General features: G+C 38.9%; 1 protein-coding gene across 1 annotated transcript; it reads right to left on the bottom strand.

Moving 5' to 3' along the window:
- Positions 1–5,840: 5,840 nt before the first annotated feature.
- LOC146001378 (uncharacterized) lies at positions 5,841–6,797 on the bottom strand. The gene has a single exon (XM_083138712.1). It carries the CDS (start codon positions 6,795–6,797, stop codon positions 5,841–5,843), a length of 957 nt encoding a protein of 318 aa, XP_082994838.1.
- Positions 6,798–23,010: the final 16,213 nt, after the last annotated feature.

The following is a 23,010-nucleotide window of genomic DNA, read 5'->3' as shown; positions in this document are numbered from 1 at the left end:
GTTGGTGCAAACCTTCAAGAGTGCCGCCATCTTGTTTCACTGATTCCCAGCACCCCGTTCGCGAGGCAGGCGTGCCAGACCCCCTGTTAATAGTTCTAGGACGCCACCACAAAATAACAAAGATACACGAAACATGGTCGTATTTTCGATTTTTTATGAAACTTATCCGGTTATTTTTTTAATGGACCTTGTATTTAAGGGCACACCGGCCTCAGGAAGGTACAAACCGGCGTGTCGTCCTTCAGTAGCGCCAAAACCCTATTTTTTATTATACGTATACCAGTAAGTGTTGCTGTTTTTTTTTCTAATTAAGTTGCATTCGTGTAGACAAAAATTATTTAAAGTTACTACTGCAAATATATTGCAAAGTCTTGTAGCAATGTACGCTAAGAGATTACTCTTATTTTGATATCACTATGTAGGTACTAAGTACCGTAAATGCATACCTATAATAAACGTATTCTTGAACAGCAACACTTAAAATATTTAAAATATAAGGTTATTATTATTTTTAATAACATGTAACATAGTCAAGGCTTATATTGGGGGTGGAAAGTAGGGAGTATCAAAAATGCACCTCCCGCGGGTGAAATTTTATTTTGAGATGGCCCTGAGTATTTTATTACTACAGCGTCTCTACTACTATCATATTACTAAAATTAATATTTTTAGAGCTTTACTGGACGCTTTACTTGATGGAAATTCCCATAACTTTTTTCTTTTATCCATCTAACGGGTTAAATATGGTGCACCTAGTAGCAAAAGTGACTTAGGATCAGATCAGGACATATATTATATTCTGGTTTCAATACCCATCTCATTGCACGTATTGTCAAGGTGTGATTTTTTTACGTATTTTAGAAAAATATATGTGTTGAATTTATGTTATTTTATGGAACCTCCCCTGCCCCTCCCCAAATCATGACTGTCTGCGCCAGTATCCCCTCTCACCCTGTAGGCAGCAGTGAATGTGCCCCTTACAAAGACACTAAAACATTGCAAACGAGGCGAGCAAGATTATTTTTAGAAATGTTTCTTGGTAAACTAACAATATTATTGATTCAATAGGCTGGCAACACTTTCGTTTATTCTTTTTCAACTTGTTTCTTGTTCACCGTTTGTTCCCTCCCCTTATTTAAGGACTGTTCTTTTAGGTACGTTTTAGATAATTTTTTAATAGTACGGGTGGGCAACACTGGCGCGACTTCAGAGCCAAATGCATCCGTGACGCGAGGTTATCGCTGTCACAAGACGCTGACGTCGTAACGTAAAATTACGCACAAGGAGAACGGCAGGTAGTAATTCATTATTTAAAAACTCTAGAGTCTGCTCCGAAAGCTTGGATTGTTTTTTTGTTTCCAAGGTTGCTTAATGCCTTCTCCTGCGTTTGCAGAAGCGCTTAATTGGACATTCCCTTGATGAATTTTCAGGATTTTGAGCAGGATGAAATTAAAAGGCACTTTGGAATAGCTTTGCAGAAATTATCAAGCAGTAAGAGTAAATTACACAGTGTGTCGTCAAAGAATATGTGACCTCACTTCCGCTTTCACAGACAGGAAGATGGCGGAGAACCAGAACAGAGAAAGTCTTATTGCTAGGATGGTCAGCTTTTGATGTTTGGATGCTCCCGCCCCCAAGTCGTCATCTAGTCCTGCGTAGTAGTCTCGTCTTTGATGTGAATGGTTCCGTGTTCGATCTCCGAGAGAAGATCAAGCATTCAGCCAGGATTGTGAACAAGACACTGGCGAAGGAGACTGGTGGGGAAGAAATACATTAATTCACGCACACAAACATTAAACATTATGCTTCGAGCCGGCCCCTGTGGCGGAGTGGTCATCACATTGCGCTACGACGCCAGGGGTCCCGGGTTGGAATCCCGGCTTGGGCATCTGTTACATCACGTCATCTCTCATTCCCATCTTCGCAAATTAGCCAAGTGGCACAAAAACGAAGTAAAATAAAGCAATTCAATCAATCAATCGATGCTTCGATCAGGCGTCACCCAACAAAAAAGTCGATGGGGGAGGGGGGATTTGACCACTGTGATTTGACCCTCCAAGCGCTGTTCCGTATCAGTTCACAAGCGAAAAGTTGGAAACACTGTCCCAAAACTCAGGACACAATAAATCCCAGTAAATAATACACATGAAAACTAATAAAATGTGAAATTCACACATTTTCAGTTCAACAGTTCTGAACATGGCATGCATAGACTACCCCGTAAGTTTCAGAGGGGAAGTAAAAGAGTTACTGTTAATGGAACAATGACAGGGTCTCGGTTGAAGGTTTCAAGTCAATCTATTAAATTGTATTTTTATTTTTTCTTACTATTTTGTCTCTTGTATTTGTAGTTAAACATTTTGTGCATTTATTTAATTTTATGTATCTAATCTAATATACAGGGTGTCATTTTAAAGGCGTCCACGGACCACGGAAACGTATAGAATACATCAAAACAAACAACTTTTCTCAGTAAGATTTTTCTCGTTGGAGCGTCGTTTCGGCGCTACAGTCGTTCAAAAAAAGCCCGTTTTGCCGCCTGAATACTGGCAACCCAACACAACATTTGATAGCATTTGTGACGTCATATCCCGTCGTGAAGCGATGCGTTACAGGGTTGCAAGGAACACACATATTCTGTGAAAAATGACATAGCTACAATCAGCCACATTATGTACCGTAAAACAAAACGAGAAAACACGTTCTGTAACCTAACAGGAAGTAAACAAACGATACGAAAAATGGTAGAAAGAAAATAGAATTCAAGTGGAAGTGGTCACTGTATCGAATTTTGTCTCAGCTTACATGTCAAATATTTGCAAATCTAGTTACCAAGTTGGCATCTACAATTTAGTCTATCCACTTCGTTCTTCTGATACTAGTTGTCTGTGACACACTGAACAATGACAAAATAGAAATGAAAGAACTCAAAATTCCAAAGATAATCAACACATAATATAATGTATATTCAGGGCATTGTGAGGCAAGTAGCAAAAATGGTTGAAAATACAGGGATATAAGTAGCAGTAACACAAACTCTCCGACGACTGTGTTTATCTACGCACGGGATACACATGTAATAGTTTGCAACTGTGAACAGGGCAGTATATTCGTTACTGATTCGTCATTACGATGTTACTGTGGTTGTACGTATTTTTAGCCGTAATGATACTTCCGTTATCAGCACAAAAGTACAACAAGGCATCTGGACACAAATCTGTAGATATCAAATTTGCAACGAGATTTGCAAATATTTGACATGTTGCTGGGCGTAAACAGCCACATGTAAGCTGCAAGTCCAATAAAATTTATTGTTGTTGATATTTGACATGTAGGCTGAGACAAAATCTGATATTGACACGTCATTTTGAATACGGTTTCTACCATTTCTCATATCTTTGGTTCACTTCCCCCTTCCCCTGAGATGACTGCTCGGTCTTCTGGATGAGTTTCTCGCTTCGTTTTACAGTTAATAATATGGTTGGTAGTTTGTCATTTTTCACAAAATTTGTGTGTTCCTTGCAATCCTGCCGTGCGCTGTTTCACCGCAGGAAATGACGTCACAGATACGATCAAATGTATTGTTGGGTTGCCAGCATCCAGGCGGCAAAACGGTCTTTTTTGAACGGCTGTAGCGTCGAATCACACGCCTCAACGAGAGAAATGTTACTGAGAAAATTTGTTTGTTCTGATGTCCTCTATACGAATCTGTGGTCCGTGGGCGCCATTAAAATGACACCCTGTATAAAAATGGATGTATGTGTGTGTGTGTATGTGTGTGTTTGTTCCAGCAAAACTCTCGAACGCTTGGAGCGATTTCAACCAAACTTGGAACACGTATCACTTGCAATCTGGAAAGAAATACTGTGGGGGTAAGACACCCCTGGTACCCCTGGGGGTGGGGTGTAATGGGGTGACATGTATAAATAATCGAAAACGACCGATATTAGTGTCTAATCCATAGTTTTCATGGTCAGTAAGATGAATGGTGACACTCCCAATGCCGTCCAACTCCGAGACATCCTGACACCCCTGGGGGTGGGGGTGTAAAGGGGGTGACATGTAACAATAATCGAAAACAACCGATATTAGTGTGGAATCTATAGTTTTCGAAGTCGCCATGATGAATAGTGATACTCCCAATGCAGATATACAACAAGGCACCCCTGGCAACCCTAGGGGTGGGGGTGGAAAGGGATGACATGTAACAATAATCGAAAACGACCAATATTAGTGTGGAATCCTTAGCTTTCGGGGTCGATAAGATGAATAGTGACACTCACAATGTCGTTCAATTAATTTATTCTTGCTCTTGGAGGTGGAACTAAAAATGTTGTTCATACATTGTTGTTAAATTTATATTATAGTGAATTTGTAAAAGATATTACTTTATATTGTACTTATACTTTTAAATAACTGTAAATGAAATTAGTTACATTTTACGGTATAGTTAGAATTGATTAGTCTCTTAGAAGTAGGGGAGACCGGGGCTAGTTGACACACTTTTTTGTTTTTTGCCTACAGCTACCTAAGTATTTATCCAGAGTAAGAAAGTAAACCATTGCAAGAACTGCCATAGTTTCCTCTACTAAAGAGAAGAATCAGAGATATTTTTCGTCCAATACGTTCGGAGCTATGAGCACAAAAATGGAGGCATGTGAAGTGTGTCAATGTGCCCCATACACGGGGCTGGTTGACACACTATGTGGGGTAGGTTGACACATTGAAAGGAAACATGAAAAAACTGTTTTGTCTACCTTTTTTGTATTTGAAGCTCATACATTGTTCTGTTTTAAACGATACAATCAATATACAATTGTTTTTCAAACTATAGAATTGCTAATACTAGATTGAAGTAGACATTAATTCTTAGTAATGAGATTAACACAAATTGGCCAATCATAATTTAGTGATTATACTAAAATGATGTACACTCCACTCTTCTACCTAAGCAGTGATCAGTCTTTTATCATTATGTTTCAGTCAGATAAATCATCCATGGAATCACAGTTGTGGCATACATAGAAATCTCCTCCTGGGGTGCATGCTGTATGAGCCCAATACTTGCAACGGGAACACTGAATCCATGACTCTTTTGGCCTACTATTAGAATAAAGATCTGTGCAAACCAAGCAGAAGACATCATCTTCATAAGAAGATATATCTAAACTATTTGACTGTTTATGCTTCTTTGCTGATTTTCTCTTATCACTGAAGAGTCGCTTTGGTTTTGATGTTTTCTTCTTCTGTTCTTCTAATTTTGCCTTCACAGGTGTGTCTGTCAATATAGCAGAACGACGTTTTCTTACATTCCTGTTGTGGCATTCTTTTCTTGGTCCTGCCTTTGGTAATGGTCGTACATCTTCAGGGAATGTTGAATGATTTGCAGGACTAATAGTGAGGTTTTGAACACTGCTAACAGTTTGTGATGTTCCGGGTGTTGCCTGTATGTCCATATTTCCCGAATCCTGAACAGAGTCTCCTTCTGTGCTGGTAAGTTTGTCGACTTTTGTCTTTTTAACACTTTCAGATTGAACATTAGGTCTGTCCGTGACATATCCTGGCATAAAATCCTCATCTTGAAAGATGTGTGGATTAAATGGCATTATTCCCGTTGCTACAAATCCTGATTGGATATTGATTTGAGTTGCTGCTAAAGGTAACGCTGTTTGAACTAGAGCAGGAACATCGTATATGGTAACTGTACGTCCTGGGTTGTTTGCCATCCAAGCGTCTGTGGCTGAGTTAATAAACTTTTTCAAAGGACCAAATACGGATCTGTCTAGGGGCTGAAGTTTATGAGAACAATGTGGAGGAAATGATAATAATGTTACCCCATTTTATTTGCAGTAGTTTAGGGCGTCTATTGAAAGGTGGGAATCATGATTATCAAGAAGTAGCAGAATAGGAGTTTCTTTGGTACACTTTACTTCTTTCACAAAGTGTTTCATAAAATCCACAAAGTTAACTTCGTTCATCCATCCTGATGGGTTGGCTCCTCCAACACTACCAATTGGACCCTTACTTACAAAATGATTCTTGAAATGAACCCTCGGGAAAACAAAATAGGGTGGTATTTTATTTCCGGTAGCAGAAACAGCCATTGCCAAGGTAACCAACTGTCCCCTCTCAGCAGATGTAATCTTCCCTATTTGCTTCAAGCCTTTTCTAGCAACTACTTTGTCAGGTTTTTGAACGGTCGAAATACCAGTTTCATCCATATTCCAGACTTCACTTGGCCGTAACTTCAAACGATCATAAACTGTCCTCAGATTTCTGAAAAATTCATCAACATTTACTCTGTTAAAGCCAGATGCTTTTGCTAAACTCGTTGATTCTGGTGTCCTGATCGAAAGCTCTTTGTGACGTTTCAAAAAATTCGAAAACCAATCTGCTCCGGCCAGTTCAGTTTCACTCCAATTTAAAGGCATTCTAATATCCAATGCTTTAGCATACTGAAAGGCAACTTTCCGAACTTCTTTAGGGGTCAGTCCAAAATAAATGTCCGAAGCTTTCTTTAAATAGTTTACAAGTTCTTCCTCTTGTTGCTCTGAAAACACCATTCTACTCTTCACATAACCCACTCTTAAAGTTATATTATCGTTTGCACCTGTACTTACATCATTTTTGTCCTTCAGCGTCTTCACGTATCTAGCCAATGTTTTAAATGGTATCCCAAAGTCTTTGGCTGCCCCCCGAATAGATCTGCCATCGATCTGAACAGCTCTTGCTGCACGCAGCGTAACATCTGCTGAAGTTTTTGCTCGTTCAGTCTTCCTACGATAATTGCGTACCATTTTCTGGAAGGAAAGAGAAGCAGATGTGTAACACATGTACTTGATCAAATGAGAGTTTATTGTCATGAAAATACGGAATTACAAAGATAGAAATTTAAAAATCCTAATTTCAAAAATGATCATTCAGACAATGACAAATTCAGAATTTATTCTGAAACCGAAATTTAAACTGGAAAATATTATTGTAAAATTTAGTTTTCTCTTTATTATATTTCACAATATCAAATTGTGGAATACTTGGCAAAAAGTGATCTACATGTAGCCAATACATCCAGCACTAGCAATAAAACATATATTTATCGCGGAAAAGTATTACCAACGAATATCTATGGATCATTGTTTTGCACATGGGGCAAGTTGACACACTGTGTCAACCAGCCCCAAGCGCTTTGTGTCAACTTACCCCATTGCGCCATTTTGAACAAAGAACTTTCCTTCACAACAACCATTACTAAGAAAGATTCTCTATTCATACATTTTATCAACGAAATATGGTTGCTTGAAAGCCAATACCCGGCATCTTCATAACTTCAAATAAACTATACAGAAAAACATAAAATCTGATGATGTCAAAATTTACTTACACACTCGAAAAACAGTCTTTTTCTTCTCACAAGCTCTGAATGGTTGCGATCCGCTCCAAACTACACCAGCAACTGCGTTTCCGTCGCGCGCTTCCACGACAAAGCCATCAGGACTACCAACTGCAGAATATGGATTTTATCGGCAGCGTGTCAACTTACCCGTGTGTCAACTAGCCCCGGTCTCCCCTACGTATATGCGAGTAGTATTTTACATGTAGCTTACTGCTCCATATGCAGTTTAACATTATCATACATGTAATGAAGGGCGTCCGCAGGGAGGGGCCAGGGGAGGCTCTTGCTCCCCCCCTGAGATTTCTGGAATGAGTTAATATAATTCGAGTCGTGAAATTGTAGCGATATTTTGTAACAAAAAATGTTTTCCGTGACTTTCAGGCTGTAAGTTACAACTATTGTTATTATTATTATTATTTGAAGTAGGGTTACATTTAAGCTTACAGTCTATTTTACTCTGATATTATCTAACTAAACAGCTTTTTGTCAATATGCAGTTGTGCAAATTGCATATAGATATATTGAATATGGAAATTACAAATGTATGTATTCATTAAAAAAAACTTAAGTAGTAGTAGAAATAGTAATAATAATAACAATAGTAAAAATAATGGCAACAGTAAGAGCAGTAATAAAATAACAATAATAAAAGTTTCTATGACCCTGCCCCCCTGAGAAAAAAACTTGTGGGCGCCCTTGCATGTAATATTACATTGACAAGGGTTAGGTGGCTTAATAAAGGAATTTATTTATTATGATACGTAACGCTTTAAATGCACATCACAAAGCCACATTTTGATACTGATTTACTGGTTCGTGGTTCGATCAACCCTAACTTAATGTGAGGTGCCTGAACCCAATATGGCCTACCTAAGGTTTGCGATTGTTTCCAATGGTGTACAAAGTCAGAAGGGCAAAACTAATCAAAAGTTACGTTTAGACCATATTGGGTTCATATGTACCCAATATAGTCTACTAATATATTTTGTTCTTTCACATCAAAAATGCAACATAAATAGTAACGAAAGCACCACAATGTAATTTTTATGGGTAGATAAGTATATTGATGCACTTATGTTTTATTTACATAACGACATAATGAGATTATACAAAGAAATGACATAGTTTATAAACCAATAAACAAGGAAGTAATGTGTCATAATTTGTCACCAGAAGACCATGGATTACAACACATCACAATCTGGTCAAATGAAAGGTCCATCGTCATCCTTAGTGACTCCTACACACTCTACGTGAACATAAGAGTAACAAATGTTACATTTGGGAATGTCCTTCACTATATATTCCTATCTAGGCCATGTTGAGTCTACCTTACATAGTATTCTATATTCCTTCGTTGGAAACAGGACTTTAGATTAAAGTCTTAACTAAGTACATTGTTGTAAAGTACAAATTATGAGCTATCATAATATGGACTAGAGGTATAAACACCTAACACTTGGAAGATGCAGTAAGTATGTCAACACCCTAGTATTTTCTCATATAATTTAGATTTGGTCTATAACACTAGTCCTCTATAATTATATATACTATAGGTTGACAAATTGACTACCCTGCTTATTAAAATATTTTCGCAGAATCAGAGGTCTTTGTGGGAAGTACGAAAAATAAATAGTATTTTTAATAATTTATTGTGGAAACACAAATACTATAAAGTAACCGTTATATATAACATTTGTAACTTTCAACAATAGGAAATTTTCCAACAACAAATGTTGCTTAACATGTCATATATAAATCTGATGATCATTAATCAACCTACTTACAAACATAACCACAAATCATATAGGCCAAAACACACGTACCAGAATCAGATTATGTTTTTAATTACTTATTAGGGTTGGTTCAATGTTCTATATTTTTCTTAGGTTGAAAATATCTTATCAATCAGCAATTTGGAATAGGTAAATTCTAACTCTAAATGAATACAAATGGGCATGATTCGTGAATATCGGTTAACTCTGAAATAATCATCTGCGTAATGATAGCATTAAACCTAAAATGAACAAATAGTACTGAAATGAAACTAATTAACTAACTCAAGTTCCACCAGTTCAAGGTAGAATTGCGAGATGTGAATCCAACCGCTGCACGCCACGCGAAAGACCTCCCTTTCCCCGGTCACATGACCTGTGACGTATTACTTCCAAAAAAGAGAGAAACAAACGAATAACGAATAGCACCCAATCTGATTCATATTCCTTTGCAAGCGAGGAATAGAGTTACAAGTACTGTAATAACTTGACTATGCAATATTAGATCACACACCTAGAACACAATAACAAGGTCCAGGTATCTCGCTTCTTTGTCCTCAAGTTACTGCACTATAGGTACAACCAACAGATTCAATTACGCCATTCTGACAGTCTAAATGGAATACTAACATCAACAACTGTTGAATTAACCTTGTAATTACTGTACATAGAAACAGCGAATAGGCCATATTGAGTAGTAGGTCATATTGGGTTCAGGTACCTAACAACAGAATTCAAACGATGTTGCATTATACTTATCTGCTTCACCTTTATGACCAAGAATAGATTGTAGGTTGATTTACCTGGTTGGAAGTTCACACGATGGCGGCTGAGCGTGGGGTCAGATAGGTACGTGCTGCAAAACAATACACGCGAGATCGAGCGTAAAATCTCTTTCGCTTTCGATTAATCGGATAATTCCACCACTTCTTTGGCTTCTAGCCGAAAAGCACCGGTATGGAAATGAAAGAATCCCCGTTCTACATTTTTGAAATATTGCCCTTCTCTTTGACGTCATTTCTCTTTAACCAATCCCGATCTCGTCTCGAAATTCGGAAAGAAAGTAATAATAAAGATTAGCGATGCGATTGTAAATGGTGCAGTCACCTCCTGCATTTGATATACAGGGTGCTGCAATGAAACGGGTAATTTTGCATAACACGTCACAACCGTTACCTTACTGTCCCTGCTATAACTTTGAGCAGTGTGCGAATTAACGAGGGGGGGGGAATGCCGGGGATTCCCCCCACAACAAATTTTATCCCTGGCAAATGCAAATTATTTTAATAATTTCCAGGAATGTCTTTTCCCCTTCCAAGATAATTTAGTTGAAAGCATATAGTACATCATTTCTTAACTGTGTAACCAACACAATTGAAATATCGTTCGTGTCCATTAACGGCCCAGTCATCAAAGATTTCCGTACTGAAAAGTTTTCAAGGCATAATGGTGGTATTTTACATGCATAAACTTTAAAGTACGTTAGATTTACAAAGTTTGAACTTGTCAATACACATTTAGTTACATTTTCGGTGTTACTAGTTCGATAGCTTTTTTGTGTATGAGCTTGGGTTTTCATAGAATGTAAATACAGTAAAACCTCGTTAATCGGCCCCCGATAAGCCGTACTTCGCTTAATCCGGACAGGCAAAAGGAAAAAGAAGAGCAGAATGCAAGGTTTTAAATGTGGCTAGAAGTCAACAATCGCATTCGTTAAACGTACTTCATTGTATGTACAGTAATGATTTATATTTTGCTGTACTATATAGTGTATTTACGCCTATGCCCTTTCCATAATAAACGTATATTGTTGCTATAAACGGAGTTTTAATGCACTTTCTATTGTTCTTTTAGGTTATTTCAGTTAATCCGGACTTTAAACCGATCAACTTATCCCCCAATTAGTCAGGATTAACGAGGTTTTACTGTACACTGTTTCTATATTACGTATAAATGTTACCATAAGATTTACAACATAGATTCGAACCAAGGTTGTAAGGTACTTAGAACCTCAAGGCAATAGTTTAATTTACTCATTGGTTATATAAATTGCATACAAATGCAACACTCAGGGGACACCCCCCCAAAAAAAACAACTTAATTCTCACAGTGCCTTTCAGTTATGATGGAGTTCTGAAATGAAGAGAACACGTATTCGCTGCGAAACCGTATTAAGAAAACATTTTAATATTCCACGTCATGATCTGGTGCTTACTTTATATGGCATGTCAAGACATGGATTAAAAGCTTCGAGGAAATGGGTTCAAAAGATCGCATCTGGGAAGAGGTGGTTCTCATTCCTGTGGTCCAGCTTCGCAATGTGATGTGTACGGCTCGGAAGTTGACCTAAAAACTCTCAAAAAATGACTTAAAAATAATATTTACTCTGGAAATGAAAGCTTTACAAGAGAGTAAATGAATAATTCGATAAAACTTGTTGTTTGGTGGGGTAAACTACCAAAGTAAAGGTCAAAAACAATTAAGTGCTATTTTTTGCAAACATTTTTACTTCGAGGTTACATAAAAATACACAGTATTTTTTCTGTATAAGTGATTGAATTGTTGTTTCTTAAGTCCACTTTATGCACAGGAAGGCTAATCGGGACTGGACCTACAGTTTAAAGCGGGATCCGAACCACTACGTGCCTCCACCGGGTGTCAAGAGGATGAGTGATGATCTTATGAAAAGGCCAAGCCGGTGTTAGAATCAACAGTAACGCGACCAAGTCTGAATTTGATTTGTAGTTTTTTAAGTGACAGGTTGCACATATCGCTTGTCGCTTCGGTGTGAAATCTCCCTTAGGGAATTCATAAATTGGCAGCAAGATAGCTTAAAGATCATATAACGTAACACATTTTGTTTTGAAAATTAAAGGTTTTTCCTTGCACACGGATAGGCGTTTGATTGTTATTAGTTTAAAGTTGTCTAGGAATTTAAAATAAATTCAATTCCGGTCCAGGAGAGAAAATCAGGTAGCGTAAATGGGTTGGACCGTAAATAACATTTTTATCTGTAAAGTATTTCAATTCGGTCCAGGAACCGTTTTTTTTTAGATAAATTCAAATACGGTCCACGAACCTTTTTTCTGGCTCAATTTAAATACGATCCAGGAACCTTTTTTCAATGAAACAATAGGCAATTTGTACCGAATTTAAATTGTGCGAGAAAAAAAGGTTCCGGTCCTGCAGCGGAACCTAATAGAACCCATTAGAATTTATGGGCCCCTGGACCTTTTAACAACCCTGAAATTGTCCGGTTGTGAAATTGATGCTCATTTATGAAATTCGCATCGCATCCCGGGAACATCAGGTGTGAAGCAACTACATCATCCGAATTCCAACTTGCTCTTTACAATAGCACTTTAGAGGCACACGAAACGAACAACTCACATGGAACCAACAGAGGAACCAGCACTGTATGGGGGTGAGTGGACTCTGCCCCACTGTAAAATAGTTTCCCTACTTTTTCTCCACCTAAATAGCCTACGTGAGAATTTAAAAAATGCATTAAGTATTTTAACACGACAATTAGCAATCTCTTGTAACAGCTGGAAAAGAGAGAGAAGAACATGAACGACAGAGAAGAGATGTAGAACGAGAAAGGAGAGAGAGAGAGAAAGAGAGAGAGAAAGAGAGAGAGAGAGAGATAAAGGAACACAGACAAACTTGTACTCATTGCACTGTGACATGTAGAAGAGAGATGTGGATGTAAGACCTCATACACTCACGATCTCGGCCATTGTAGAGGTGATGTGATCAGCATCACGTTCCATTAGGGAAACCATTTATTACAAGTTGGATGTACCTCAATGTCGCTTTATGCAAGGACAATTTTCAGGAAATAATAAAGTGATAGAAGAGAAGATATATATATATTAACAATAAGAAGTTCGATCTAATATTTAGCCATTGTTGTTGCTTCCATGGAGATAATTTGAAATCCATAATCTCCAAATTTCAAATTCCTATATCTTCGTTACTACTGAAGGTTGAGAAATGATTTTACATGCGATGGAATCAGCTCGATGGCCCCTATCGGATTACGTGGAAAACTTCATTCCATACCTAACTCACCACATTTCGGAGGAATATAGATATAGAAGAGTGGAGTACATTCCATGAAGTATAATTTAGTGAGGTTAGTAGGACACTCGATGCTGAATTTTGAGGAATTTGCAACCTTACTCACTCAAGCATGTCTAAATTCAAGGCCTTTGACAGTTATATCAGACGATCCAGAAGATTTCAGTGCTCTCACTCATGGACATTTTCTCATTGGTTCAGCCCTTACTTTCTTTCCCGAGCCACACCTCACTGACCTGTCAGGAAATCTACTATCCAGATGGCAGAGACTACAAAGCTTTCATCAAAATATTTGGCAGCGATGGTCCAAGGACAGATTGACTCCCTCTATAATTCCCCAGAATTCTTTTCCTGTGGTACGTGAAGTAAAGTTTTAAAAAAGTGGAGGGGGGGGCTTTGGGCGAGGGAGAATTTAAGGTAACAGTTTCATACATCGGAGACTCATTTCTTCAATTTTACACAAGAAACTACTTACGGAAATTCGTTTCTCCAAGGTTTACAACGTTCGTCGAGGTATTTTCTTTCATCGTGGAATATACAGAAGAAATCATATATTTTTCAAGAGAAATATCTCACCGACGCAAAGTTGCCATTGCTTTCATTTGCTTGCCCTACGACAACCGGATGCTGCGTACGTTTGATGACGTACGCCCCTGTCAGTGTTACAACCCCCCCTTTTTTTACTATGCTTGCCTAACGTAACCAAACCTAACCTAAACTTATCGGAAATGGTTTATGGGGCTATCCGTGAATGGTTTGTGGGGCTATCCATCAGCTACCCAGGCTATACGTCAGCTACCCGTGCATAATGTATAATTTTCACCGGTGACGAACACGATAGTAGGTATTTTTCGGTGCAGAAGGTTGAAACACTGCATACCCACAACGTCAGTCAAGATGCGGCCGCCATATTGTGTGTTTCGGAAGCGAAGAAAGGAATAAAAAAAACACTCAGAATGTGAAAAAATGCGTTTGTTTTCGTGTAAAAAGCATAATGGCACCTTGAACTATGTTCAGCAATACACAATTGGTAAGTACGAACCATGCGAAGCACAAAATATCTGATTTTAATGTGTCTCCGATCTATGAAACTGGTACCGAATTGAAGCTACTATAACCTTGCATTATTAGCAGGCCGAGGGAACATCATACGAACTTGAAATATGAAAGTGTACCTTTGACTATCCAGGAACAGACAAAGCAAATAGGTACAATGTCCGCCTATTGTGATATACCATCGAATGCAATGCATTCCCATTGATCGCTTACGTATGACGTCAGCATCTGAGGTGACAACCGTCTGAATTAATGACCCGTTGCCATGACAGTGTTTATCACTCAGATCGACAGCTGGCCCCCCTCATTACTTCAAACATTCTACGTAAAGGCTTTACCGTAGGGCGTTATTCTTATGTTTCACTCATTTAAAGTTCAAGGCCAAATTCCGATCAGAGGTTCGAAGCTGGAATTATGTCCGAACAGGTTTCTGACTGACCAGGAATGACAATCGTGTCGCAGACTTTAGTACTTGGGTAAAGTTAATACGGTGATTATTGTTGTTTTATTTTAATTAGTTTTTCTACCATTTTTGACTAATCGCAAAGAGCAATGATATGATGAAATTGATGAAGGGACACTCACAAAGAACGCTTTTGTTCAGAGCGGGATCCGAACCCGAGACTTCGGCGTCGTAGTGAGAATTCATTGTGCTAACCACTCCTCAACGAAACTCGGCTAATACCAGGACCGTAGCCAGGATTTTATTTCGGGAGGGGCTTATCCCTTACCAGTAGCCTCCATCTAAAGGCAAAACAGTGCGGGGAGGGGGTGTAGATGCTCTGAAGATGAATTTCTCTGTTTATTACAACTTATTTTTAGACAAGATGTAAGGAAGTAACACTATACACAATTTAAATTATATATTTGTAGGATTTCGGCGGGCTTCAGCCAGTCACCTTAACTCTCTTCCTTGCTACGTGCCTGGAAACGGTGATAAAATCAAGAACAGGGTTTCGGGGCGGAGCGGATCAACGCTCCGGCTGCTTCCCATGCTCCGGAGCGAGGAGCTAGACTCTAAGAAATGGTTCGCTCCCCTCCGGAGCAAGGAGCAATATTCTAAGAACTTACCCACTCTGCTCCGGAGACGCTCCGAGCTTTGATAATACGAGTGTATACAGAAAACTAACGATCAAAGGTTCAGAGGACATTAGCAGTTTTGTTTGTGGAATTTGTACGGCATTTGAACATCGCCGTTATTGTTGTTATTAAACTGATTATTACGAAAGCTAACGCCACGAAACAGTTTAGTCAGGATCACGTCACCGACCTACAGTGTTCCCAATAAGCAAGGAATAATCCTTACACAACACACCAGGGAAGACGAAATCAACCACATCGCACAATGTGTCAAGTGTGAAGCGTAGAAGAAGTGTGGCAAACCTGGAGGGCCAGCCAGGGGTGTGGAGTAGGCAAGTGGAAGCTCCGATCTTCACTGGACTGTTTTGGTGAAGAGAGCGATAATACTATCCATATTATTATTACTGTTTTCATTATCACTTTTACTACTCTACTACTACTTCTGGGGACAGTACAGGGAGCCATAATGTCCTGCAGGAAACTAAAACTCTGTAACGTTTTAACTGTTACGTTTAAGAATATTTTGGGGTGTGTGAGAAGAAGGGAAGTTTAAAGTTTTGTTCTGGCCACACTGCCACAATGACGCTTCTACTGGTAATCACGTGCCATAAGATGGCGTCCATCCAGGAAAAGGGACAGTGTGTGCTGTGGTTTGCGGAGTTAAAATCTTGCGTTTGAGTGCGGAAAAAGTTCCAAACAACGTATGGGAAACCACTCCCAGCAGATACACGTATCAAGAGATGGTATGGAAAGTTTAAGGCAACGGGAAGTGTGTCAGATTTGCCTCACAGTGGAAAGCCAGGAACGAGTGACGATGTGATTCAGACAGTGCAGGACAGCGAATCCGGAGTCCAATGAAATCGCTTAAACGAAGATCCTTGGAACAGGGGATACCGAAGTCAACGTTACACAAGATCGTACGCAAGAAGGTGAAGGCCCGGCCCTACAAGTTCGGCAGTTTATTAACGAACAATTTCAGGAGAGATGGATTGGCTGAAGAAGACCCACACCTTGGCCTGCAAGATCACCAAACTTGCCATCTTGCGATTACTGGCTATGGCATCATGTAAAGACCGATGTGTATTCACAGAAACCAGATAATCTGGACTATTGAAGGACAAAATAAGTGATGTGATTATGAATATCCCAGACGAGCACCGTCAGCACGAAATTCTCGGTTTCGCAAAAAGACTGCAACAGTGTTTGGACGTGAATGGTGCATATATGCAGGTTTGGCGATGAAGCTTAGCAAGCAGATAAAAACGTTGAACCTTGCCGTAAGTACACACAATTTTTGTTTGTTAATAAACTTAATAGTTACCAGTTATAGAGTTTTAGTTTCCTTCAGGACTTCATGGACTCCCTGTATATTTCAATAGCAGGTGTGCCACCTGTGGTTTTATAAGTTGAGAGAATGGAACCACTCTCATTTTCTGCCACCAGGGATCGCGACTGAAACTCATTGCGGTTCGACTTCTGGTTCGGGCTAAGCACTTCGGCATATCGGCCCGACGTTACAGTTCACGCGACGGGACAAGTGAGTTATTCCGGAATATTGGTTCGAGTAACACTGGCGAAACTACTGCAGAGAATCCATTCGACCTTCTAAAGGCAAGGAGCGCGCAGAGGAAAGGCGAAGCAACGTGTACAGAGGAAGGCAGCAAGGTGTTCATGCAAAACATTCGCTGATGCATGATTGCCATATCTAACTTTTTTTTTTTACGCTGATTATGTATTATACTTTGAATGTAGCGAAAGGAGAAAATTTAAAGTAATTGGAAATTCAGGTTGCTAATTTTAACTTTTCGGCTTTTGAATGTATGAATTTGAAAATATGAATACTGCTTATTAATGTTATCGTAAACATGGCCAAATAGGAAACAGTTTAATTTGAAATACAGAGTTGTCATATCTAACATTTTTAAAATCCTGACACTAGAAAGTTGAAACCGGCAAAATAAAAAATGTAGGGTTGTCACATTTGGTTTAACATTAGGAAGGTATAAATTCGAAAATCGGAATGCTTTTTGTATACAGCCAAACAGGGAAATTTAAATAGTATGAAATACAGGGTTGTCATAGATTTTCTCCCAATTTTAAAGGCAGGAAGTTAAAATAAGTATTCAATGGTTATATATATTGCTGCAAAAATAACAAAATTGTGAACTTATTGAGTTGGTTTGAGTTGGTGTTTTAAGTCCACTTTATGCACAGTAAGGCTAATCGGGACTGGACCTACAGTTTAAAGTGGGATCCGAACCACTTGTGCCTCCACCGGGTATCGAACCCGGGACCCCTTGATTACAAGGTAATGACGCTACCACTGCGCCATGGGAGAGGCCCAATTGTGAACTTATAAAAGACAGAAATGTTTGGTTGCCATATCTAACATTTAAAGTTTGTAAGCCGTAACCTGGAAATCGGTATGGTGGTTTTAAGAAAACTGGAAAACTTTGGAAAAACGACGAATGTAATGCTGCTATATTTAACTTTCTGAGTAGAAAGCCAGAAAACGCATACGTATAAAATAAATATTTTTTATTGAGTACGTTGTATACAGCAAACTGAAAGCAAGTTTTCAGTAATGAAGAATGTTTAGTCAGCAAATAAGTCGAAACAAGATGTATAAACCTTAATAACGCAAAATGTAATATTACCTACTTGCATAGGGGCATGTCCTGAATGTTATGGTTTCATTTTGAAAAACAGGACTACTAGGAATACGTGCCTCACTGATGGCATTTGATTTGATTTTTGTTACTTAGCGTTGCAATTTGGCCACTTTTTGCTAATCGCGACGACGATAATGAGAGAATTGATGAATGTGTACTGCCAGAAAAGATGATGTTGCGCTCTGTGCCCCTATAACATAGTGGTAACAACGTCGCCTTGTAACCAAGGGGCACTGGGTTCGATACCCGGTGGAGGGACATAGTGGCTCGAATCCCACTTTAGGTAGGATTTAAACTGTAGGTATATTCTCGATAGGGTATTGTTGAGTCTTAAATCCACCAAAAGTCCATACCAAAAGGCATCATTTCAACATATGTTGAATGTTTAACTGCAATGTACGTGGGTGAAACTAAAAGTTTTTAGATGCGGCAACACTGATTGCAGCAATACATTGTCTCTAGGATATGTTGAAGTTAGCAGTCTGTGAAGTGTGATAATGCTGCAGAATTTATAGTTGTTAATTGTTGTGTGCCAGAAATTAGTCAATTATTGTCGTGTGTGTACAGTAAAATGGATTTAACACGGGAGCACTTCAGAGCAATGATTTTTTACGATTTTCGAGCAGGTTTAACGCAGCAGCAATGTTATGAAAGGCTCCGAAATGCATTTCAGGAGGAAGCCCCATGCCGTGCGACTGTGTTTAATTGGTTTTTAGAATTTCGACGTGGACGTCAGAAACTCAGTGATGAATTACGTGATGGTCGTCCTGTGACAGCAACTTCTCAAGAAAACGTCGACAGAGTGCGTCGCATGATAGAGGAGGATAACCGGGTGACATATGCAGTTATTAGTGCAACACTGGGTATTGGTATGAGTCAGGTTCAAACGATCCTGCATGACCGCCTTGGTGTCAGGAAGCTCTGTGCCAGATGGATCCCACACCATCTTACTCAGGAGCAAAAGCAGGCACGGGTCATATGGTGCATGAAAATGCTGGACAAATTTAACCAAGGACAATCAAATGCAGTGTATGACATAGTAACAGGTGACGAAACTTGGGTGTACTGTTATGAACCCGAGAGCAAACGACAGTCGACGCAGTGGATCTTCCCGGATGAAGACCCACCAACAAAAGTCAGGAAGGGACAAAGTGTTGGCAAACAAATGGTTGCCACTTTCTTCAGTCGGACGGGCCATATTGCAACAGTGCCGCTACAGGGACGTCGGACCGTTAATGCTGAATGGTACACTACGGTTTGTTTACCGGAGATCGTACGGAAAGTTCGTGAAAAACGCCCACGAAGTCGCATTATTGTGCATCAAGACAATGCGCGCAGCCATACAGCAGTACGAACAATTGAATTCTTCAAAGCCTTCAACATCGAAGAAATGACTCATCCTCCTTACAGTCCCGACCTCGCCCCTTGTGATTTCTTCCTGTTCCCTAAAATCAAGGATACATTACGAGGTTCTTTATTTCCTACTCCCGAGGAGGCAGTCACCGCCTTCGTTCAGTGCATTCAAGAGGTGCCTGCAGATGTGTGGTCCCAGTGCTTTCACACTTGTTTTGAGCGGATGAACAAGTGTATCAACTGTCATGGAGAATACTTTGAAAAATTATAGCATTCATACTTTTGGTCTCCAGTGTTTTACTTGCGTGTGTCTAAAAACTTTTAATGTGACCTATCGTATATTGTGATAAATTAATCCTTAAGCAAATATAAATTGATAATTCTTTTTAACAATAAGATACTTCATTTTCCTTTATATCTATTCACAAGAGCATAAAAATACAACTTGGAAATTCATTTCCAAATATCTTTCACGTATATGTGTTTTTTTCTTAAATCTGGCAAAGTCCTATTCACTTCATAAGCGTGTATTACATGACAGAAAGCATCACTGGGTATTCAGCATCAGACGAATAACGAATTCCATGTGCAATATTCCTGCTAGCTCGTGTGTACGAGTTCTCCTCTCAACGACAAATGGTGGCGGTTTTGATGATCATGGACCGTTGACTCCCTAGAATAAGGAAAAATTGCCTTTGCTGTTCTCCCTTTTATTGCAAATCTTCTTTCTTTTTAGTTATTTTCTTGTATTTTTTCAAGATTTTTAGTATCTTTTTGTTCTTGGCCACTTCCGTTCTTCTTGATAATCTCTTCATATGTTTTCCTTCCCGTTTTGCGTCTCCTATTCTTCTTTACTCTCCCTGTCGATATTTTTTGTTTCCTTTTCTTTCTTTCTCTCTCTCCCACTCTTTATATCTCTCTCTCTCTCTTTTCCTTTCTTTCTCGCTTTCCTTTTCTCTCCTCATTCTATCTTTTTCCTTCCCTCTTTCTATCTTTTCCTTCTCTCCCTCTTTCTACGTATTTTTCCTATATATATATATCTTTCTTTTTCTATATATTCTTCTTGGGTGTAAGAGGCGATCTTCCACGTAGTGCACCCAATTGTCAACCTCACTTCCACATAGTACACCCTGGACTGCATTTTTACAGCCAAACGAGGCTCTGGCGACTGGTCCTATGGTCAGCATAATTCGGTGTGTTGTCCTGTTTTTTGTCCTTATGTGTGCTGATGGCCTCTTTACAGCCACAGCTTTTAACTATTTTAAGCTTTTAATTATGAAACGTTAGAGTTGTCATTTGTATAAGGAACTGGACCCCGTATATTCAGACGGGTGCAAAATAGCCTAAGTGCTGACGCACCCAAAATTTTAAAATCAAATCTATATTCTTCTTTTCTTCCGTTCTCTCTCTCGCTTCTTTTTTCGTTCTTCATGTGTAACTCAACTCGTTAATTTATATTTCTTTCATGCCTCCTGCTTCATTCTCTTTTTCCTTTTCGCTCTTCCTCTTTCTGTATGTAATCTCTCTTTCCTTTTCCGTAAAATGTTCCTTTCTTATGTTGACAAACATGACGTCAATACTTCCAATTTAAGGACACAGTTTTCATTTTTGATAAACTGTCAACAGTGTGGGCGGTTTGTTCTAATAATTACTTGATATTCAGTAAAGAAATCGACAAATGTCATTTGTGATTGTACATTTAAAAGTGTCCACAATAGACAATAATGTAAACACTTGCGCATTATTGTGTATTTCGCTTGGAAACATTCCTTTTGGTTATGTATACATGGATGTTGCCTAGATTCATTCCAGCCCTTGTGAATATACAAACAAGCGTGCATACTATATAATCAAATGCTGAACATGCATGGAACAGTCATGTCTTGAACGTGGTAGAACACAAACCCAACGGAAATCTTGGTACTCAATCTTCTCAGTGGTCTATGGAAAGTGGATTTTAACTACGCAGTAATATATTGCCTGAAGAATTTTCGAACCATGTCTCTTCCGAATTTGTAAAAATTCACAGACCACTTTTTGTCTTCGTGGCTGTCTTTCAAGTCCAAACCAGTACAGGTTAGTTTGTAGTAAGTTAGAAGCATAGTAGAGTTAACACTTTTGTGAGTACGAAGTTATTTTTTCTGACTAGTAGGCTACTGTAAAGCTATTTGTACGATTAGTTAAATGTTTGTGAAATAACACCAAGAAGTTGGACTAGTTTTTACCATTTTGATACTCATGCGGGTTATTGGCAAAAATGTTTGAAATGTATGTTTGAATTTTTGTTTTAAGTGGGCTTTATGCGGGACTGGACATACAGTTTAAAGTGCCGAACCACTGTAGAATGTGCCTCCACCGGGTCGTATTGAATCCAGGGTTTCGGAAGGGGGGTGTCTACCCTTTTGACTCACAACGATCCCCAGAAAATCCTCACTGCAATTTTATATGCACGTAAATCTGCATATAAGAATACATATATTTGGAGCTCCCCGAAAATATTAACATTTGCCCATATTAATGGATCGAGATGTTTCCTGAGTCGTTCACAGATGGCAGCAACTGCATGTAGCGGGAGAGCGACCAAGCTGTTTCTCGAATCGCTCAATAGATGGCAACCACCACGCCAAGCCAAGTCACCAGGTCGACACCAGTGTTGCCACATGAAGGGAAATTTCCCTTTTTGAAGGGAAATTTGGAGCTAATTTTAAGTGAAAAGGGAAAAGGGAAATTCGATGAAAAATAGCGAATTTTCAGGGAAATTTTAAGACAGACTAAACATTAATTATATTAAACATTATAAGAGATTCCAGTTTTGAAAATGAGAAATCCTTATTTTTTTTTTATTTTGTCGTATACTTTGTTCTGAGAGGAAGGGTGGAACTTGGGTTGACCCACATCTGGCTACCGTTTGGGGCCGGAGGTCTTTGGCCATTCACCCTTATGGGAGTGGGAGTCCGAGGGTATTGTTTATTTAAGCTTTCCCCGGTTCTCTGAATTTTGCCTCAAACACTACACGTGCAAAACCATAAAGTTATCTTTGTCGCAAACCTATCTTTACTTCAGTCTTCATTGGACACTGGGTGAGTTATTCGTGGTGTGCGAGTGTTTGGTGGAAGGCTGTGCCTGTCTTGGAAGACGCGAGAACAAGGGAAGCAAAGGAAACTATCTGCAACTCCAGAATATATTAGAAAACGTCGTGGAGAATTATCGGAAGATGAAAAAGTACCGCGGAAACAAGTTAAAAAATTCCGTGCAGAGTGGCAAGAAATGACCAACAATGGATTAAATTTTACTAAAAAACTTGCTGTGTTTTAGAAGTTTCCACCTAATATGTGAAATTTACCAAAATAGAACATTTGCTCAGGTATGTACTATATATCTTTTTTAATAAAACGCGTATATCCATGCGCCGAACTTAACATTTTTATGGGGAGGCAAAAATGTGATTTTCCACACAAACTCTTCATATGTGCGCCTTACTAGAACAGCATTTTGCGTAAAATATTTTTAATTTTCTTCTGATGGTGTGATGAAGACAAGGGGCATTGGTCTCTAAATACAATCTCTGTTTGTGTGTTTTGCTTTTTACTGATGAAAA

The sequence above is a fragment of the Lepisma saccharinum genome, chromosome 1 (genome assembly GCF_977018435.1).
Source record: "Lepisma saccharinum chromosome 1, izLepSacc3.1, whole genome shotgun sequence".
In the NCBI taxonomy this organism is placed as follows: Eukaryota; Metazoa; Arthropoda; class Insecta; order Zygentoma; family Lepismatidae; genus Lepisma; species Lepisma saccharinum.
This window is presented reverse-complemented; position numbering and strand designations above follow the sequence as displayed.

Coding starts and splice junctions, on each gene's coding strand:
- LOC146001378 (XM_083138712.1), bottom strand. CDS start 6,797: ATGGTACGCAATTATCGTAGGAAGACTGAACGAGCAAAAACTTCAGCA.